The sequence below is a fragment of the Cervus canadensis genome, chromosome 21 (assembly GCF_019320065.1).
Source record: "Cervus canadensis isolate Bull #8, Minnesota chromosome 21, ASM1932006v1, whole genome shotgun sequence".
In the NCBI taxonomy this organism is placed as follows: domain Eukaryota; kingdom Metazoa; phylum Chordata; class Mammalia; order Artiodactyla; family Cervidae; genus Cervus; species Cervus canadensis.
Window position 1 is genome coordinate 25,831,647 of NC_057406.1, and position 15,937 is coordinate 25,847,583.

General features: G+C 35.5%; 1 protein-coding gene across 6 annotated transcripts in view; it reads right to left on the reverse strand.

Annotated features, from left to right (window-relative positions):
- Positions 1 to 294: 294 nt before the first annotated feature.
- The window catches only part of LMO3 (LIM domain only 3), a 63,821-nt gene continuing 48,178 nt past the window's right edge, over positions 295 to 15,937 (reverse strand). For all 6 annotated transcript variants that reach the window (XM_043441440.1, XM_043441439.1, XM_043441441.1 and 3 more), the window contains 2 exons: positions 14,329 to 14,454; positions 295 to 3,185 (listed from right to left, as the gene is read on the reverse strand). In XM_043441440.1, the coding sequence (XP_043297375.1) occupies positions 3,080 to 3,185; positions 14,329 to 14,454 (232 nt within the window). In that variant the 3' untranslated portion in view covers positions 295 to 3,079. The remainder of the gene's footprint in view (positions 3,186 to 14,328; positions 14,455 to 15,937) is intronic.

Consider the following 15,937-nt stretch of genomic DNA (forward strand, 5'->3'; position numbering starts at 1 on the left):
ATACCCACCAATTGCTACCTTCATTTTGACAGTTTTATTTTCCCCACAGAAGTAAATAGCAATAAACTACCTAGATTGGAGATCCTGCATATAACATTTGGAGAAAGCATTTGGGGTACTTTTTTCTACTTCTGACCTGTTAATACCTTTTGAAAGTAAATGTTCTTAGACACTTTTTTTCCTTTTGCATACTATGCTTTCTAGATATCATCTTAGATTTTTGCCAATTAAGTGCAATCAAATAGTGTAATGCCCCTTTTATTAAAAACATAAATCCAAATATAAAAAAGTGAATGAAAGAAGCCAGCAGATATTTATTAAGCAAGATGGAAGTGAAATTACAAACACAGGTCAGCTTTTCAACTCAGCCAGCACTCTGGTGGATGGAGGAGCTTGGTCCTTCGTCACAGGCAGCCTACATGAGATGCATGTAGGCAGCTTCTGCTGCTTGAAGAAAGCAAAGCTCCACTGGAGGTGTCCTACTGGAGCTTTCAGACAATAAGCTAAATGACGTCAGGGTCACACAACACAAAGAGGAAAGTTGACAACAGTTTAGGGACTCTGAGGAGTCAAGACAATAAACTTAGTACTTCAGGTCAAAAATGCTACTATTTTCAGGCAATTAGCTGTCAGATGGCCTATTTCTATCTTGTTCCACCATTTTATGGAGATTAAAGATAATCGAAGGAGATTAAGGCCTTAATCTTTAATCCAGGTGAGTCATTTTGTTTGTAGAAAAAGCATAAGAATGAATTCCCAAAGGATTAAGCAAAAGGAAAGGCAGTAAAAACCTAGTTTGGTTTTTGGGTGGCAGGAATAATGGAACAGCTTCAAGAAGCTGAGAGACGTTTGTGCCTAATTTACAAGTATTTTGACATATTGATAAACATATGCAAAAGTATTTAAATATAAAAAAGATCATTTGCAAAAAGATACCGACAATTCGAATTTTACATTCACATGAATTTCAAACAACTCTTAATGGGGACCAGGAGGGCTGCTTTAGGAAAACCGCTCCTCACATATCTCCCCCACCTCCCTCCCATTTGTTCAGTTTTGTTTTTTTGGTTTTGGCTATGCAAGTCTTTTCATGAAACAAATATAAGTTTCTAAGGCTAAAACAATAATTTTGTGGACCACATACTGCTATTTTTGAAACATCTCTGGGGGATATCTCAAATTTGGAAGACACGTGACTTGAACACTCTTAACCATGAATCCTTTGTAAAAATACATACCATTCACTTTTCACAGTACCATCTTCTTAAAAATGAGAGGCAATATCCAGATCCACATGCATGTTCATAGTAAAGCTTTGTTTTAAAACAACTCAAATCCACACCAGAGTTATTTTCAGTTTAATATTTTGGCCCCAAATCAAGAATTCAGGTATCACATTTAATTTTCATCTGCAGTGCATATTCAGCAGGACAAAGAAAGGATGCAAGTAACACTGGGAAATATTGTTTCCTATACAGGTGATCAATGAAAAATAAGAGAGAAAGCCCACAGCACTAAAATTTGCTCTAGTAAAATATGCTTCATTGTGTCTGTTGTGGAATTAGGTCTGTTGAATAGTTTGAATACAGGGAGCAGAAGCAAAGAAGCAAAGTGTGAACAACCCAGAAGAAGGGAACACAGTCTCATCTTTATTTCCTTAATTGTAATTTAAATAATCAGTCTCCATAATTTTTCTTTCTAGAAAGCTTTCTTCTTTATCAGCTATCATGTAGGTAAGGGAATAATTTTTCACCTTTCAAAAATGGAATGACAGATTTCAGCCTAAGTGTGATCAATTCTGAATGGGTAATTACTTAGAGAAAGCAACGAAGAGTAAGACACATCAAACTTTGAAAGTGTTCACTTTGGAACATTAAAATAAGAGGCAGGTAAATACAGAAAAATATATAATCACCAGTTCTCAGCTTTTTATCAATCCCTTTGTTTCTCTTCTTCTAGAAGATTCTGTGAGCACTATGTTGCTCTGATCAAAAGTGACTTCAATCCTCAAATATCATCATAGCTTCAATGTGCATTATCATGATTTCAGTAGATTCACACTCAAAACCTTTTAGTGCCAGAAATGCTTCAAGCCATAATGTTATTATACCCTTAGCTCTTATGGAGAGGTCTGGGCAAAATTTGCACAAGAAATTTATCATTTTAAGATTATCTCATAATTGCAGTAACACTTTTTTAAAGTAACCCTTTGGAAAATTTTTAAATGATACCCAAAGGCACTAGTTCACATAAGGGGTGAATGGCGCTGAAGGAAGCAAAACAAAACCACTGACTAGGTAAAGAGCACAAAAAAGGATATTAAAAGGATAACTGTTAAGCTTTAAAGTTATTCTAAAAATGGCACTTTTCACGTTGGTAAAAAATGAAAGTGCTTTAAGATGAAATTTTTATGCATTATTTTAAAGCTGATCTTTAACCCCCTGAAAATAGGGGGTTATAAATGAGAACACTGATAAAGACTCTAAATCATAGCGGCAATAATAGTGGATGTTGCTAAAATGCTTTGTGTGTCTTTCTTTTTCTGTATTTTTAATGATGATAGACTTGTTTAATCTATACGTATCATTAGTGAGATTTGATCTTCAATTCTTTACTAGAAAGTTACAGCTCATTTAAAATAGCTGGTAGATACAGAAAGCATAAATATACAGTAAGTTTAAACACTGATTGTACTAAATGCAACAATACAAAGAAGCAAACAGAACACAAATGGTAACACAATAAAACTGTATTACATTTGTGCTTCAAATATTACAATACATTATATACAATAGTCCAAAATAAACATCTCATGCCAAGTGACACAAAAAAACGAATAGCAAGCAAAAAAATCCAGCAATATGTACATTACATTTTTCTTTAATAATAAACATTCAACTCTGAACTGGGGCAATTTCACTACATACAGATGCAGTCCGCCTTTTATTCCATATAACCATCCTGCCTTCCTATATCTACGCTATTCAGTTGGTTCCCGTGTCAATTCTTATATACACGTGGAGCAAAAAGGATAAAAGAATGTAGTGCTTTGTATTCTTAATGGGGTGATGTTGATAGATCAGCGAACCTGGGGTGCATAACCTTCTTTCATTAAACCTTCCTCGTAGTCCGTCTGGCAAAGGATCATGTTATTCTTAAGGAAAAATTTGTCTCCAACACAAAATCTGAAAATATTTATAAAAATAAAATGGTTAAGATGACTTCATTCAGATCTCTAATTTTGAAGATTTATTTTCCTAATCATCATTTCATATGGTAATTCCCTGAGTTTGAAAGTTTGGCTTAGAAAGTTGCCTTTAAGTCAAAATTAAACCATCCAGGTCATTTAATAAAACACTGCACACAAAATTTGAGATCCCACGTTTATACATAAAAATCATAAGAACATTGAGGAAAACACCTTGAGCAGCAAAGATTATAGTTTTTTCACATACATTGGAAAGAAAAAAAGAACTAACCTGTATTTACACTCATTAATACAGGAGACCTGGGTTTGAATCCCTGGATCAGGAAGATACCCTGGAGAAGAGAATGGCTACCCACTCCAGTATTCTTGCCTGGAGAATCCCACAGACAGAGGAGCCTCGTGGGCTACAGTATATGGGGTCGCAAAGAGTCGGACACGACTAGGCAACTAACGCACATAAAAGAAACAATGATAATATTTCATGGCAGTGATTATGGAAGCTTTCATCACTGCCCATTTATCCACTTTATTAAAAAAAAGTAAAAACATTAAAATGAATCAAATGATTAGGGAAGAGCCAATTTTAGAGTTTCTCATTTAAAGCTTCCTTTTATTCCCTGTTATTAAAATGTGATTAAATTCTGGTAATTTGGAAGTGATTGTTCTGAACTGAAAGCTGTTTTAGCGTCAGACTTAGATGCTGGGCCATGGGGCTTTGTTTGTGGCAAGTTCACTAACTATGAAATAGTAAGTGGACTTCTTAGAGTACTTCCAATTAAACCTAAAGGAGTAACCTGATGAACTTCTTAATACTGATGTGATAAATAAACTAGTTTCTAGTAGCTAATTATGAATTTTATTCTATAAAGCATTGTTTAATGTGCAAGATAGTAATGTTTTTAATAAGTGCTCTGTTTGTATAATTTCCCAGTGGTGACACTTTGGACACAATTAAGGTCAGAAATAAATGCCTGTGCTGTTTCCCGTACATTTAACAATAAAGTAACTCTGGGGAGATCTGTATATATTTTTAATTGTAACAATTTAACCTTCAAACAGCAGTGTCTGGTAGAGTTGACCCAGTAAAACTACTTGTAATTATACAAGTTGACCTCACTGACCTTTGATAGTGGTCTCCCTTTATCAGATAGTCAATTTCAAATGATGTTCAGGCAGAAATCTTAGTGGATAGATTAAATTGTGTCGTGAAAGCCACACTTTAATGTTTTGTGAAGTTGAAGGTTTAAATGAGGAGCAGTTGGGCTGATTTACATTTGCAAAGATTGGAATGCTAGACAAACAGTGAACCTATTTATTTTCCAACTGGGTAGCTTTGGAAATTTATCCTTATTCTAGCTAAGTAGATAGAGGGGAAAATAGTGTAATAAAAAAAGTAGATTGAAAAGAATTAGCTTTCCTCTTAAAGGAAGATTGGTCTGTTTATTTGTGGAATTTACTCTTTTTTCCCCAGGATTGCTGCCTGCTGATGATGCTGATTGAAAGTACAGACTATGCCCTGATCTTCAAATCCTGCAGTTGTTTGTGGTCAAGGCTATTGGATACAATGGACATTCAAGTCTGGACTTCAAGTATATCTTCTTTTTATTAGTTGCAAACTATAAACATGAAATATTGTGCTTAAAAAGTGGTGTTTGGATAAACCCGTTTTTGTAGATTATCCTGATCATTAGGATATGTTGAATAAAAGGAAATATTTCTTTTGTTGGGCAGGCTTAAATAGGCAAATTAGATACTTATCTTTTATGTGAGATTATATAAAATAACACGCAGAATACATTTGATTACCATTCAAATTTTTCACTTTATATTAATAATGAAATTAATTCAAATTGACTAACAAACTAATAAACTATCACATCAAAAATAATTTTAATAAAATATTCTTGTGTTCCAGCTGATGTTATTGAATCTTCTCTTTTCCTGAAAACCAACTAAACTAGAAGTACTTCTTCAACTCCATACTGTCTAAAATTATGCTTTAATTTTTAAAATCAGCCTCCAAATTCTATTTGCTGTCAAATAAAAATGTCATTTTTAAAAAATTTTGTTTTGCCATGTTGTGTCATGCCATTTTTACCTTCGGGGGCCTTGAAATATAGGTAATTTTATTTGTAGATTAATAAAGTCAGAGTAATTATATCAACAAAAGCACTGAACCAAGAGCCTGGGGATTTGGTACCGAGTGCTGTGGTTCTCATCTACCCAACACAAGATGTAGGATGTATTTCATACTTTGTCTGAGTCATTTCTCTATGGGTAAGATAAAACAGTTACATCAATGAATGGTTCAGTTCAGTTGCTCAGTTGTGTCCAACTCTTTGCGACCCCATGGACAGCAGCCTGCCAGGCCTCCCTGTCCATCACCAGCTCCGTAGGAATGTTAAAATAAGAAGTATATTAAAGGCAGAGAGACATTTGCAATGAATTGAGTTCAAATCCCAACCTTCTACTCACGATATTAAAAATGAAACTTCAGGATTTTTGTCTTCAACATCAGTAACTTTTGTTAAGTTGGTAGTAAAGAGTAGAAATGTAGGTGTAAAGCCTTCCCTCAATGTTTGGAATGTAGGTAATTAAAATAAACACCCCTGATAAAGTACTTACCATGTGCTAAGGCTGAATATGTATATAGATATAGTCATTGCATTTATTCCTTAAATCTAACCAATTTATTAACATTGTCCTTTTCAGATGAAAAACCTAACACCTTCTCCAGAATTTTTTAAAACCTGCTCAACGTTCCATAGCTAGAACATGTATGGTAGAGGAATAAAAAGCACCCTGATCTCTTTGGATTCAAGATTCAAGCTTTTATTATTCACAATAGGCAAGATATGGAAAACACTTCAATGTCCATCAACAGAGGAATGGATAAAGAAGATATGGTACGTGCACACACACACACACACACTCTCTCTTCTCTCTGGAATACTCCTCAGCCATAAAGAAGAATGACATAATGCCATTTTCAGCAACATGGAGGGACCTAGAGATTATCAAACTAAGTGACTTAAGTCAGGCAAAGACAGACAAACATCATATGATATCACTTACACATGGAATCTAAACTATGACCCAATAAACTTATCTACAAAAGAGAAACAGAATAATAGAGTATGGACTTATGGTTGCCAAGGAGGAGAAGGGTAGGGCAGGGATGGGTTGGAAGTTTGGGGTTAGTAGATGCAAACTATTATATATAGAACAGATAAACAACAAGGCTCTACTGTATAGCACAGGGAACTATACTCAACATATTGTGATAAGCCATAATAGAAAAATACAAGAAAGAATGTGTGTGTGTGTGTGTATCTGAATTACTCTGCCGTACAGCAGAAATTAACACAACTTTGTAAATCAACTATAGTTCAACTTAAAAAAAAAGCAAATAGATGACTGAAAGCAATTTAGAAAAAGACCTATGCTTTTACCTGGAGGCAGGAAAGAAGGAGGGTACGAAGTTAAACAGGTTTTTTGTATTATTACTCCTCTTTTACATAACTTTTAAAAAAGAGTGCTTATCATTCAGTGAGATATAAATGGAATTCATCTAAAATATTCCTTCCTGAAATATGTTGTTACTAATATGTTGTTGACTGGATAAAGTACATTTTATGTGTGTATCAATTTATATTTAAAGGTCAAAATGAAACAGAACACAGGTGAGGAATGTCACACACATAAAACTTAAACAAAACAGCCTTGAAAGCTTTGGTTAGGAGCCGATTATGATTGCTTTGCAACAAGAGCTGATATCCTCCTTTAAAATGTTCTATACACAAACATGACAAAATTAGAGAAACAGCAACACAGATATCAGACATCTAACAAAATGATCTACAACTGTGATTTTGTGAGAAAGGCTAATTTCCAGTGTTCTATAACCAGATCCTGATGCGATTTAGCATTTGCAGAAAAACATTATAAAAATAGTGATGGCCAGAGGATGTTGAATATATGTATATTAACAGGTCAGGCTAAAATTATTGAAAATAAACTGATATTCTTTTTTATAATTTAATCATAACTGCTTGTGATACAGTCAGTTCAATTAATTCTGACATCATTAAAAAATATGTTGCTGCTGCTGCTAAGTCGCTTCAGTCGTGTCCAACTCTGTGTGACCCCATAGACGGCAGCCCACCAGTCTCTGCCATCCCTAATATGTTAAGGAGTAAAAAGATGCCCAATCAGTTTATTAAACCATCTAATCTTAAAGTTTAAGAATTAATCATAGAACTAATTTCCCGGTATTTTGGAGTAACTCTAGTTAAATTCATATGGTCTTAGATACTAGAAAAGTACAGACAATAAGTATAATTAAGAAATAATCCCTGTAAAATGTGGGGCTTAGAGTGGTTTTGAACAGGTTATCCAATGCCTCTGCTAGGAAGCCTTCATTTGCAACATCCTTTCTGAGAATGAAAAGGTTAACTTGGTCATCTTACTTTCCTAAGGTGAGTGACTGCCAATTATAATTAACTTCCATTTCCAGAGCACTTGGGAAAGAAAGGGAATCTAGTCCATATCTCCAACGTTTCTACCATCCTATTTAGCATACCTCTGTTACTAAAAGATGGAGATTTTGATACTGTACTTCAATAAGAAGTGCACGTTATATACTCATTGTACACTTGTGAACAAATTTACTGTCTTTTCCCAATGACAGCATAGTTATCATCACACAGAAACAATCTTCTCTGTACCAAACTATACTACCCATACCCCAAATCCTGCTATAAATTATTTAATATCTACCTCACTTAACTCCACTCTATCTACTCACATTTATATCCACTTAGCCGTGGACAGGGGCTTCCCTTGTAGCTCAGATGGTAAAGAATCTGCTTGCAATGCGGGAGACCTGGGGGAAGATCCCCTGGAGAAGGGAAAGGCTACCCACTCCAGTATTCTGGCCTGGAGAATTTCATGGACTGTATAGTCTATGGGGTCACAAAGAGTCGGACACGACTGAGCGACTTTCACCCATGGACAGGAGGAGCCTGGCAGGCTGCAGTCCATGGGGTCGCTAGAGTCGGATGTGACTTAGCGACTAAACCACCACCACAGTCAGCAAAGAAAATACCCACCTTGAAACAGGCCAGGGTCCTCATACTGGATCTGAGTCCAGAAACTAAAAACCAGACTTTCTTGGTTCAAATTTTGAATCTACCTTTTTCTATCTGCGCAATCTTGGACAAGTTATTTAAATTCTCTATACTTTCATTTCCTCATCTGTTAAATGAGGCTAATGATAGTGACTACTTCTGGGTTATTTTGAGGACTAAATGAGCAAGCACATGTAAAACAAAACGTCTGATCATCACTGTACGAGAATTTGCTTGCTACCATTATTATTTGCTACTGACAATCTTCTCATCTTTGCTTAGCTGTTCCCTAGTCAGGGATATTTCTTCCTTTTTCTACCTACTTAAATTTCAGAAATTCTTTTTTTTGGGGGGGGAAGGAAATATAGGAATAGGTGAGTAAGAGGTACAAACTATCAGGTATAAAATAAGCTACTAGGATATACTACACAACATGAGGAACATAGCCAATATTTTATAATAATTATAAATGGAGTATGACCTTTAAAATTGTGGATCACTATACTGGGGCTTCCTTGGTGACTCCGTAGTAAAGAACCCGCCTGCCAATGCAGGAGACACAATTCAGTCCCTGGGGTGGGAGGATCCCCTGGAGGAGAGCCTGACAACCCATTCCAGTGTTCTTGCTTGGTATATCCCATGGACAGATGAGCTTGGTGGGCTACAGTCCATGGGGTCACAAAAAGAGTCAGACACAATTAAAGCAACTGATCACACACTATATTGTACACCTGTAACTTACATACTATTATACAGCAATTATATGACTTAGCATGCACATACTTCAATAAATGAATAAAGATTTTTTAGTTTCTATTCCTTCCTTAAGTATTCCCTGACCCCATCAACGCATTCTGATCTTGTCCAAAGCACTTACTTTTTGGTGTATCATTTACTGTGGCATTTCAAATTTTCTCGTGAATGTGTAACAGATTTCCCACTCAGAGTGGTAGAGCTGAGGTAAATGACCATGAGTTAAATTTTGTTTGACCCCTTTGAAATACCACCATAAACTATACTACCACTTGAAGTGGGTGTCCCATAAATGTTGGTGAAGACAGACTTATTCTAGAACTGAATTCTTCAAATAACAAAGCTATTTTTGATGAATAATTTAAATTTGGATTCATGTTGACTTTAGTTCACTGACTTCTTACCTTCACAATTTCCTCTCTGTTCCCTCCTCCTCCACATCCTCACCAAACTACTCCACAACTGCCAATCTCTGAGCCTCTGTTCATTTCCAGAACACATTACATGGCTTCACACCTCCATGTCTTGCCTCTGCTCCATCTATTTGGAAAACCCTTTCCTCACCGCACCAAGGCTTTGTCACCTCCCCTACCCCCCAACCAGACACACTTCCTAACCCTAACCAGTCTTAGAGAATCCTTTAAAATCTAGCACATCAACCCTTTGATGCTTTCATAAGAAGGACAAAAGGGACAGACCTCTCTTCCCTCAGTATAGATCTGTTTTGTATATTTAGTAAACAGATATTTACATTCTTCTCTTCTGTGAGTCTTTGATGTCCAGTCTCTTCTATAGTTCTGAACACCCCGAAGACAGAAACTAGAATTTATTCACCTCGGTTTCCACAGAGCCTAGCACAGTGCTTTCTTTTTTTTTCAAATGTCACACAGTTATATATATTTGAGGCCATTTCATTACAAAGGAGCACTTTTTTCCCTTCTCTTATAAAACCATCACTTAGCTTTCTAGAATTTTCCGGGGGGGGCGGTCACTCATCTTTAAGAAATTAACCAGAATTTCCCAACTCTGAATAAGATTCAAGTTATCATACAAGGTGCTCAAAATAATCTTATTCTGGTCCTTTCAAAATAGACATACTTTTAGATATCTTTAAATTCAGATCCACACATTTTTAGCCATGAAGTGAAGAAGTGTTGGTCACTCAGTTGTGTCCGACTCTTTGTGACCTCACAGGCTGTAGCCCTCCAGGCTCCTCTGTCCATGGGATTCTCCAGGCAAGAATACTGGAGTGGGTAGCCATTCCCTTTTCCAGGGGATCTTCCTGATCCAGGGATTGAATGTGGGTCACATTTTTAGCCATGAAGTGAAGAAGTGTTGGTCACTCAGTTGTGTCCGACTCTTTGTGACCTCACAGGCTGTAGCCCTCCAGGCTCCTCTGTCCATGGGATTCTCCAGGCAAGAATACTGGAGTGGGTAGCCATTCCCTTTTCCAGGGGATCTTCCTGATCCAGGGATTGAATGTGGGTCACCTGTATTGCAGGTGGATTCTTTACCATCCGAGCCCCTAGGGAAGCCCATTTTTAGCCATACCCTTTTACTTAAAGGACAGAGAAGACCACCAATCCTGAAGGTTCACTGTTACTACTACCTTAGTCAAAAATTTCATTTATTTATTTATACTTGGCCATGTAGCATGTGGGATTTTGGCTCCCCAACCAGAGATGGAACCCACACCCCCTGCAGTGCAAGTGCAGAGTCTTAACCATGCGACAACCAGGGAAGTCCTTTTACTATCTTTTTTAGACATTCAGCAATGCTTTATATCTTACTGATACTTTGATTTAAAAGTTAAGATGAAACGGCTTGCTAAATGATTGCTCTTATTGTAGTTCTGTCTCTAAGTTGTGTCCGACTCTTCTGCGACCCGTGGACTGTAGCCCACCAGGCTCCTCTGTCCATGGGATTCTCCAGGCAAGAATACTGCAGTGGGTTTGGGATTCTCCAGGCAAGAATACTGCAGTGGGTTGCTAATTCCTTCTCCAGGGGATCTTCCAGACCCAGGGATCAAATCCATGTCTCCTGCATTGGCCAGCGGATTCTTTACCACTGAGCCAGCAGGGACTCCCACTGCTAAATAATACTCAGAAGCATTTATGATACCACAATTTCAGATATCAAGAAAGTTTGCTTAAGGGCAAGTGCCTATAAATTACCCATTGGTTTTGCGTGTCACTTGCAAAGGTGTACTACTGGGACAATGATGCGGCTACTATGACTACAGGCTCCTGTGGTGAATGGCTTTACTGGGGAGATTTCCCCAAGCAAACATCAATGTAAAAGGAGAGTCTCCTGTACTGAAAACCTTCTGGATTCAGAGTAACACAATTCGTCTGCTTTGCTTGACTGATGAAGATTAGCTGACTTCTTGCATTAAAGGAGTTTGTCTTGTAGGGATGGAAGTGACAAGACAATAACTAAGTGCTAATTGTGCATAGCCAGCACTAAAGATATGCAGTCCCATTATGGCATGTAATAAATGAAGCGCACACAGAAATATATTACGCACTTTAATAATGATACTAGAACAGTATTTTGCAGCAATAAGAAGGTGAACAGTTTTAGAGTCAAAATTTAGGAGTATTTGTCTTACTTGACTGAGTTCCACTGAGGAGACAAACTTAATTGTGAATGCAACTTTTTATTTCAATGGTGAAATAAAATTGATATATGATTTGTAAATAGCATTAACAACCTACAATTACTTTGCATCATAATGGAATTTAGGCTGGGCTTAGCACTTGAATGATGTTTTAATTTTCTGTGTATAACATGGATAAAATAGGTAAGTCTGCCTTAATAGAAAAATGAATGAAAGGAATAAACAGGCAGTTTCCTAATAGAAAAATATCAAAGGGCCACTAGTAATCAAATAAATGCTAATTAAAAATGATAATAAGATATCATCTTTCATCCCTCAAGGTGACAAGGATATCTTTTAAAATAGTAATTCCCAGTGTTAGAACTTCCGTAAGGGAATGCATTATTTTTTCATTTCTGGAGTAAGGATAATTGGTACAATTTTTCTGAAGAGCATTTTGGCAATATATAACATAAACCTTACACTGTTATATGCTTTGTCTAATTAAGCATGTGCCTGCAAATTTAGCTTGACACAGATTTGAGTATTTGTTTATAAAGTCCATATTAAGTTGATGATACTGATACACAAAACCAGAAGATAAAAACTACACATTTGATGATAAAAGACTGATTTAACAATATATGAAGCTCTATCCATAAAGCTGAACACAAGAAAGCTTAAAATATCATAAAATAATTTTTAAAGGCAGGTAAAAAGGCTCACTATATTAATGAAAAAGTACAAGTATCAAATATTAGGATTCTTCCTTGCTACTTTCCTTTAAGATGTTTAAGTGTGGATATAATATAAAGCATATGTTATGTATCACTTGTCACACGTGCATAGAAAAATGTATGACTAGCTAGACAAGAAAACACTGAAATAATTTCTTTCAGAGTAGTGAGACATGGCACAATGTTGTTTTACATCCTTATTTTCTAAATTTTCCACTATCAATCTGTAACATTCTATAAGTAGAAAAGCAGTAAATATTAGAGTTACAGAAAGATATCTCTATTGTTAGTAAATGTTTAGTGGATCAATGTGATAAGTAAACAAAAAAATTCTAAATTTACTACTAATATACCTTTAAGACATACATATGCATGGTAATGAATCTATAAGGGTGTGCGGGTATTTGTATTTTTGTATTCCTATCTTTATAATAAAAATATGTACATATGCCAATTTATTTCTGGCTAAATGTCACCACAGACTGAATCAACCTACTATGATTCCAAACATCTGTTGAGAAGACTCAAGATGCTGCAAGGTGACTTCTTGAATTATTTCCTGGGTCAATTACACATCGTGAAGTATATTGGGCAACATTCTGAACATCTACATTTAGCAAGAGATACTTCGTGTAAAAACCAAGTTAGTGAAATATTATAAGGTTAAAAATAAATCATAGATATCAAGGTAAAAACTGATTTTTGAGAACCTATTATATTCCTCGTATTTGTAAGTTTTTTTTCATTTAATTTTCAAAATCTGCAGGATAGGCATTATTGTCTGCATTTTAAGGATGCACAAACCAAACTCAGAGGAATTAAGCAACAAACTGAAGCCTGCACAGCCAGTTCATGGTGGGACTGAAATCTGAATCCAGTTATCACTGTAAATACATGTTCTTTCCATTACTCTACAGCACTTCATAAGAAGATACTACATTTGACAGTAAAACAAGGCCAATTACAGTAACTGAGAACTGGACAAAACTAACTGAATATTTATTACATTCAGGTGTTTTCACCCACATGCTGAATTTATTTTCATTAAACTCCATCAAGCACAGTAATTTTTGAAATGTATTTTGATGATGTATCTTTTAATATTCTAGTATCCTCTGCATTTATCACATAAAACAGGCATCATAGTATATAGCTCCCACTAGAAATAAAAGTTATAATTTTCACTTTAGAAAAAATGGAATGAAATCATAATACTTTGAGATGAGAGAGTTCTCTAAAATGGACTAATCTAACTCTATTTTGTTATAAAGGAGAAAACTGGGGTCCAGAGGACTAAGATGGTTGGTTTATGCTCATATATCTTGTTAGGGAGAGTCCAGGCTAGAATTTAGGTTTCTAGATCCCCTCTGTAACATCCTTTCCATCCTTCAATGCTGCCTCTCTGATACTGATAACTATATCCAGCCTAGTTCCCAAAGAGCTTTGAAGCAACTTTAAAAGTACATATACAACAAGGTTAAAATTCAAGATAAGAAATCAAGAGATAGAGCAACTGTATAGAAGGAAAATAAGATGAATACACACTGCTTGCCATAAATTTCTGTATGTTTTCCTCTGCAAATTTGTTTGCTCAAGTAGTAAAGACATTTTAAATTTACTTTTTAAAAGAAAAACAAGAGAAAAGAATGAGTAAGAAGAGAAAGTTTTCATCTCCTATCACATCCTGTTCTTTGATGCAGTTCTTTGAGGGACAGGATAGAATTGAGACCTTTCTCTTCCTCAGTGATGTGTTTCTGGCCTCGAATGAGTTGTTGCAGAAAACAAAAATGCTGAGATAAGTTGCTTTAAGTAAAGGATACTAAAATAATTCCCACCATGAAACACACAGCCAGCAAAAGGAGATTTACCACTTTTTTAGAAGCCAGAATGATCGGTGCTTACCTCTGATTACAAAGCTGACATGCAAAGCAGTCGAGGTGGTAAACATTGTCCTTCGCGCGCATCACCATCTCAAAGGCGGGGATGAGCTTACTACAAGCAGCACAGTTTCCCGTTACTCCGAAGAGCCTAGAACAATAAACATTTTTTTTTTCAGACTCTTCCAGGGAAATCTGATTTGGTGACCAGAGAAGATGCTAATAATACCTTGTAAAACTATCAATACACAAGTGAGTTTTATCCTACGTGTATACATAAATATTCTTCGCTGATACATACTCAGTTGACCTTTCTTGATGAAAATCACATCTTGTTTGAAAAGAAAAGAAAAAGACAAATACATTAGGAAGCTTACATAACCGCACACAAACAGAAGTTAACAGGGGTGAATTCACAGCAAAAATCTTCTACTTGTTAGAATATAAAATATAAAAGCAATATAACTTTGATCTCAATGCCTCCTATTAAATGTTTTCGTTGGGAAAGAAACCCATTTGAATGACTCACTATTTTCTGATACCTAGTTACTAAAAGCTTTGCCATTATTATTAAGGAACGTTTATGAACAAGCCCTTAAGTAGTCAAAAAACATTAGCGTTGCAGGCACCCTGTGGCCCTATACCATAGTTATAGCTATGATTATGTTATTCAGGTAGCATATTAAAGTAAATGAGGCTATAAACTATAAATAGCTAGACCAGGAGCTGAAATATACTATAAGAGCTACTGGAATTGTCTGGGAAAAAAGGTATTTATTAAAAAAAACCTATTTGCTGTAGATTCCTGAAAATAGTTATTGTAATGACCTTAAAAAACAGTACAAAATAAAATGTCTCTATAGTTTCATAATGGCAGGAAATAAAATATTTTATCCATTTGCACTGGCAATATTTAAACCAAATTTCTTTAAAGTTGTTAATGGTGGTGAAGAGTTATTATAAATAATATTCCATGCATACAAGTTAATGCACTTTTTAACTAGGAAGCAAACTAGATGAAAAACACCACGTCTGCCAGTTTTCTTTTTTCTCCAGCATCAGGCTGACAGGAGAAAAATATAATGGCTCTCATGGGAAAGACCAAATTAAAAGCAGTTCTAAACTAATGAATTCAAAGGTGCTACGGAGAAAACTCGTTTTAGTTATAAAAATGTACTTTAAAATATCTTAGCCTTTCATTCTACTGAATTTAAGGATTATGTACAAATGTGCTGAAGTTTCTCTTCTTATTACTTTCTATATACTCCAAAGATAGTATGCCTTTCCTTAAGGCATACATATTCATTTTCAAGTTTATAACTATTTCCTCTTACCAGGATAATGGCAATTGTCAAAAAGAGTTGTGAGAACAGCTTCTAAGTATCTGGCAAAATGTGTAATAAATGTTTATGCTTGTGTTTTTGTTAGGTGTCTCTTAAAGAACATAAGCGCCTTGAGGGTAGAAACTGTAGATGCTTGTTAAAGACTTTGCTAGCAAAATCTGGGCTCTTGATAAAAGTAAGCCAAGGTTTCTATTCACGAAGACTAAATTCAAAACCATGTTCTTTTCTTGAAAGAATTTTAAAAACGTTTTAATAGGCTTATTTTAACAAATGTAACTCTAATAACCTCTG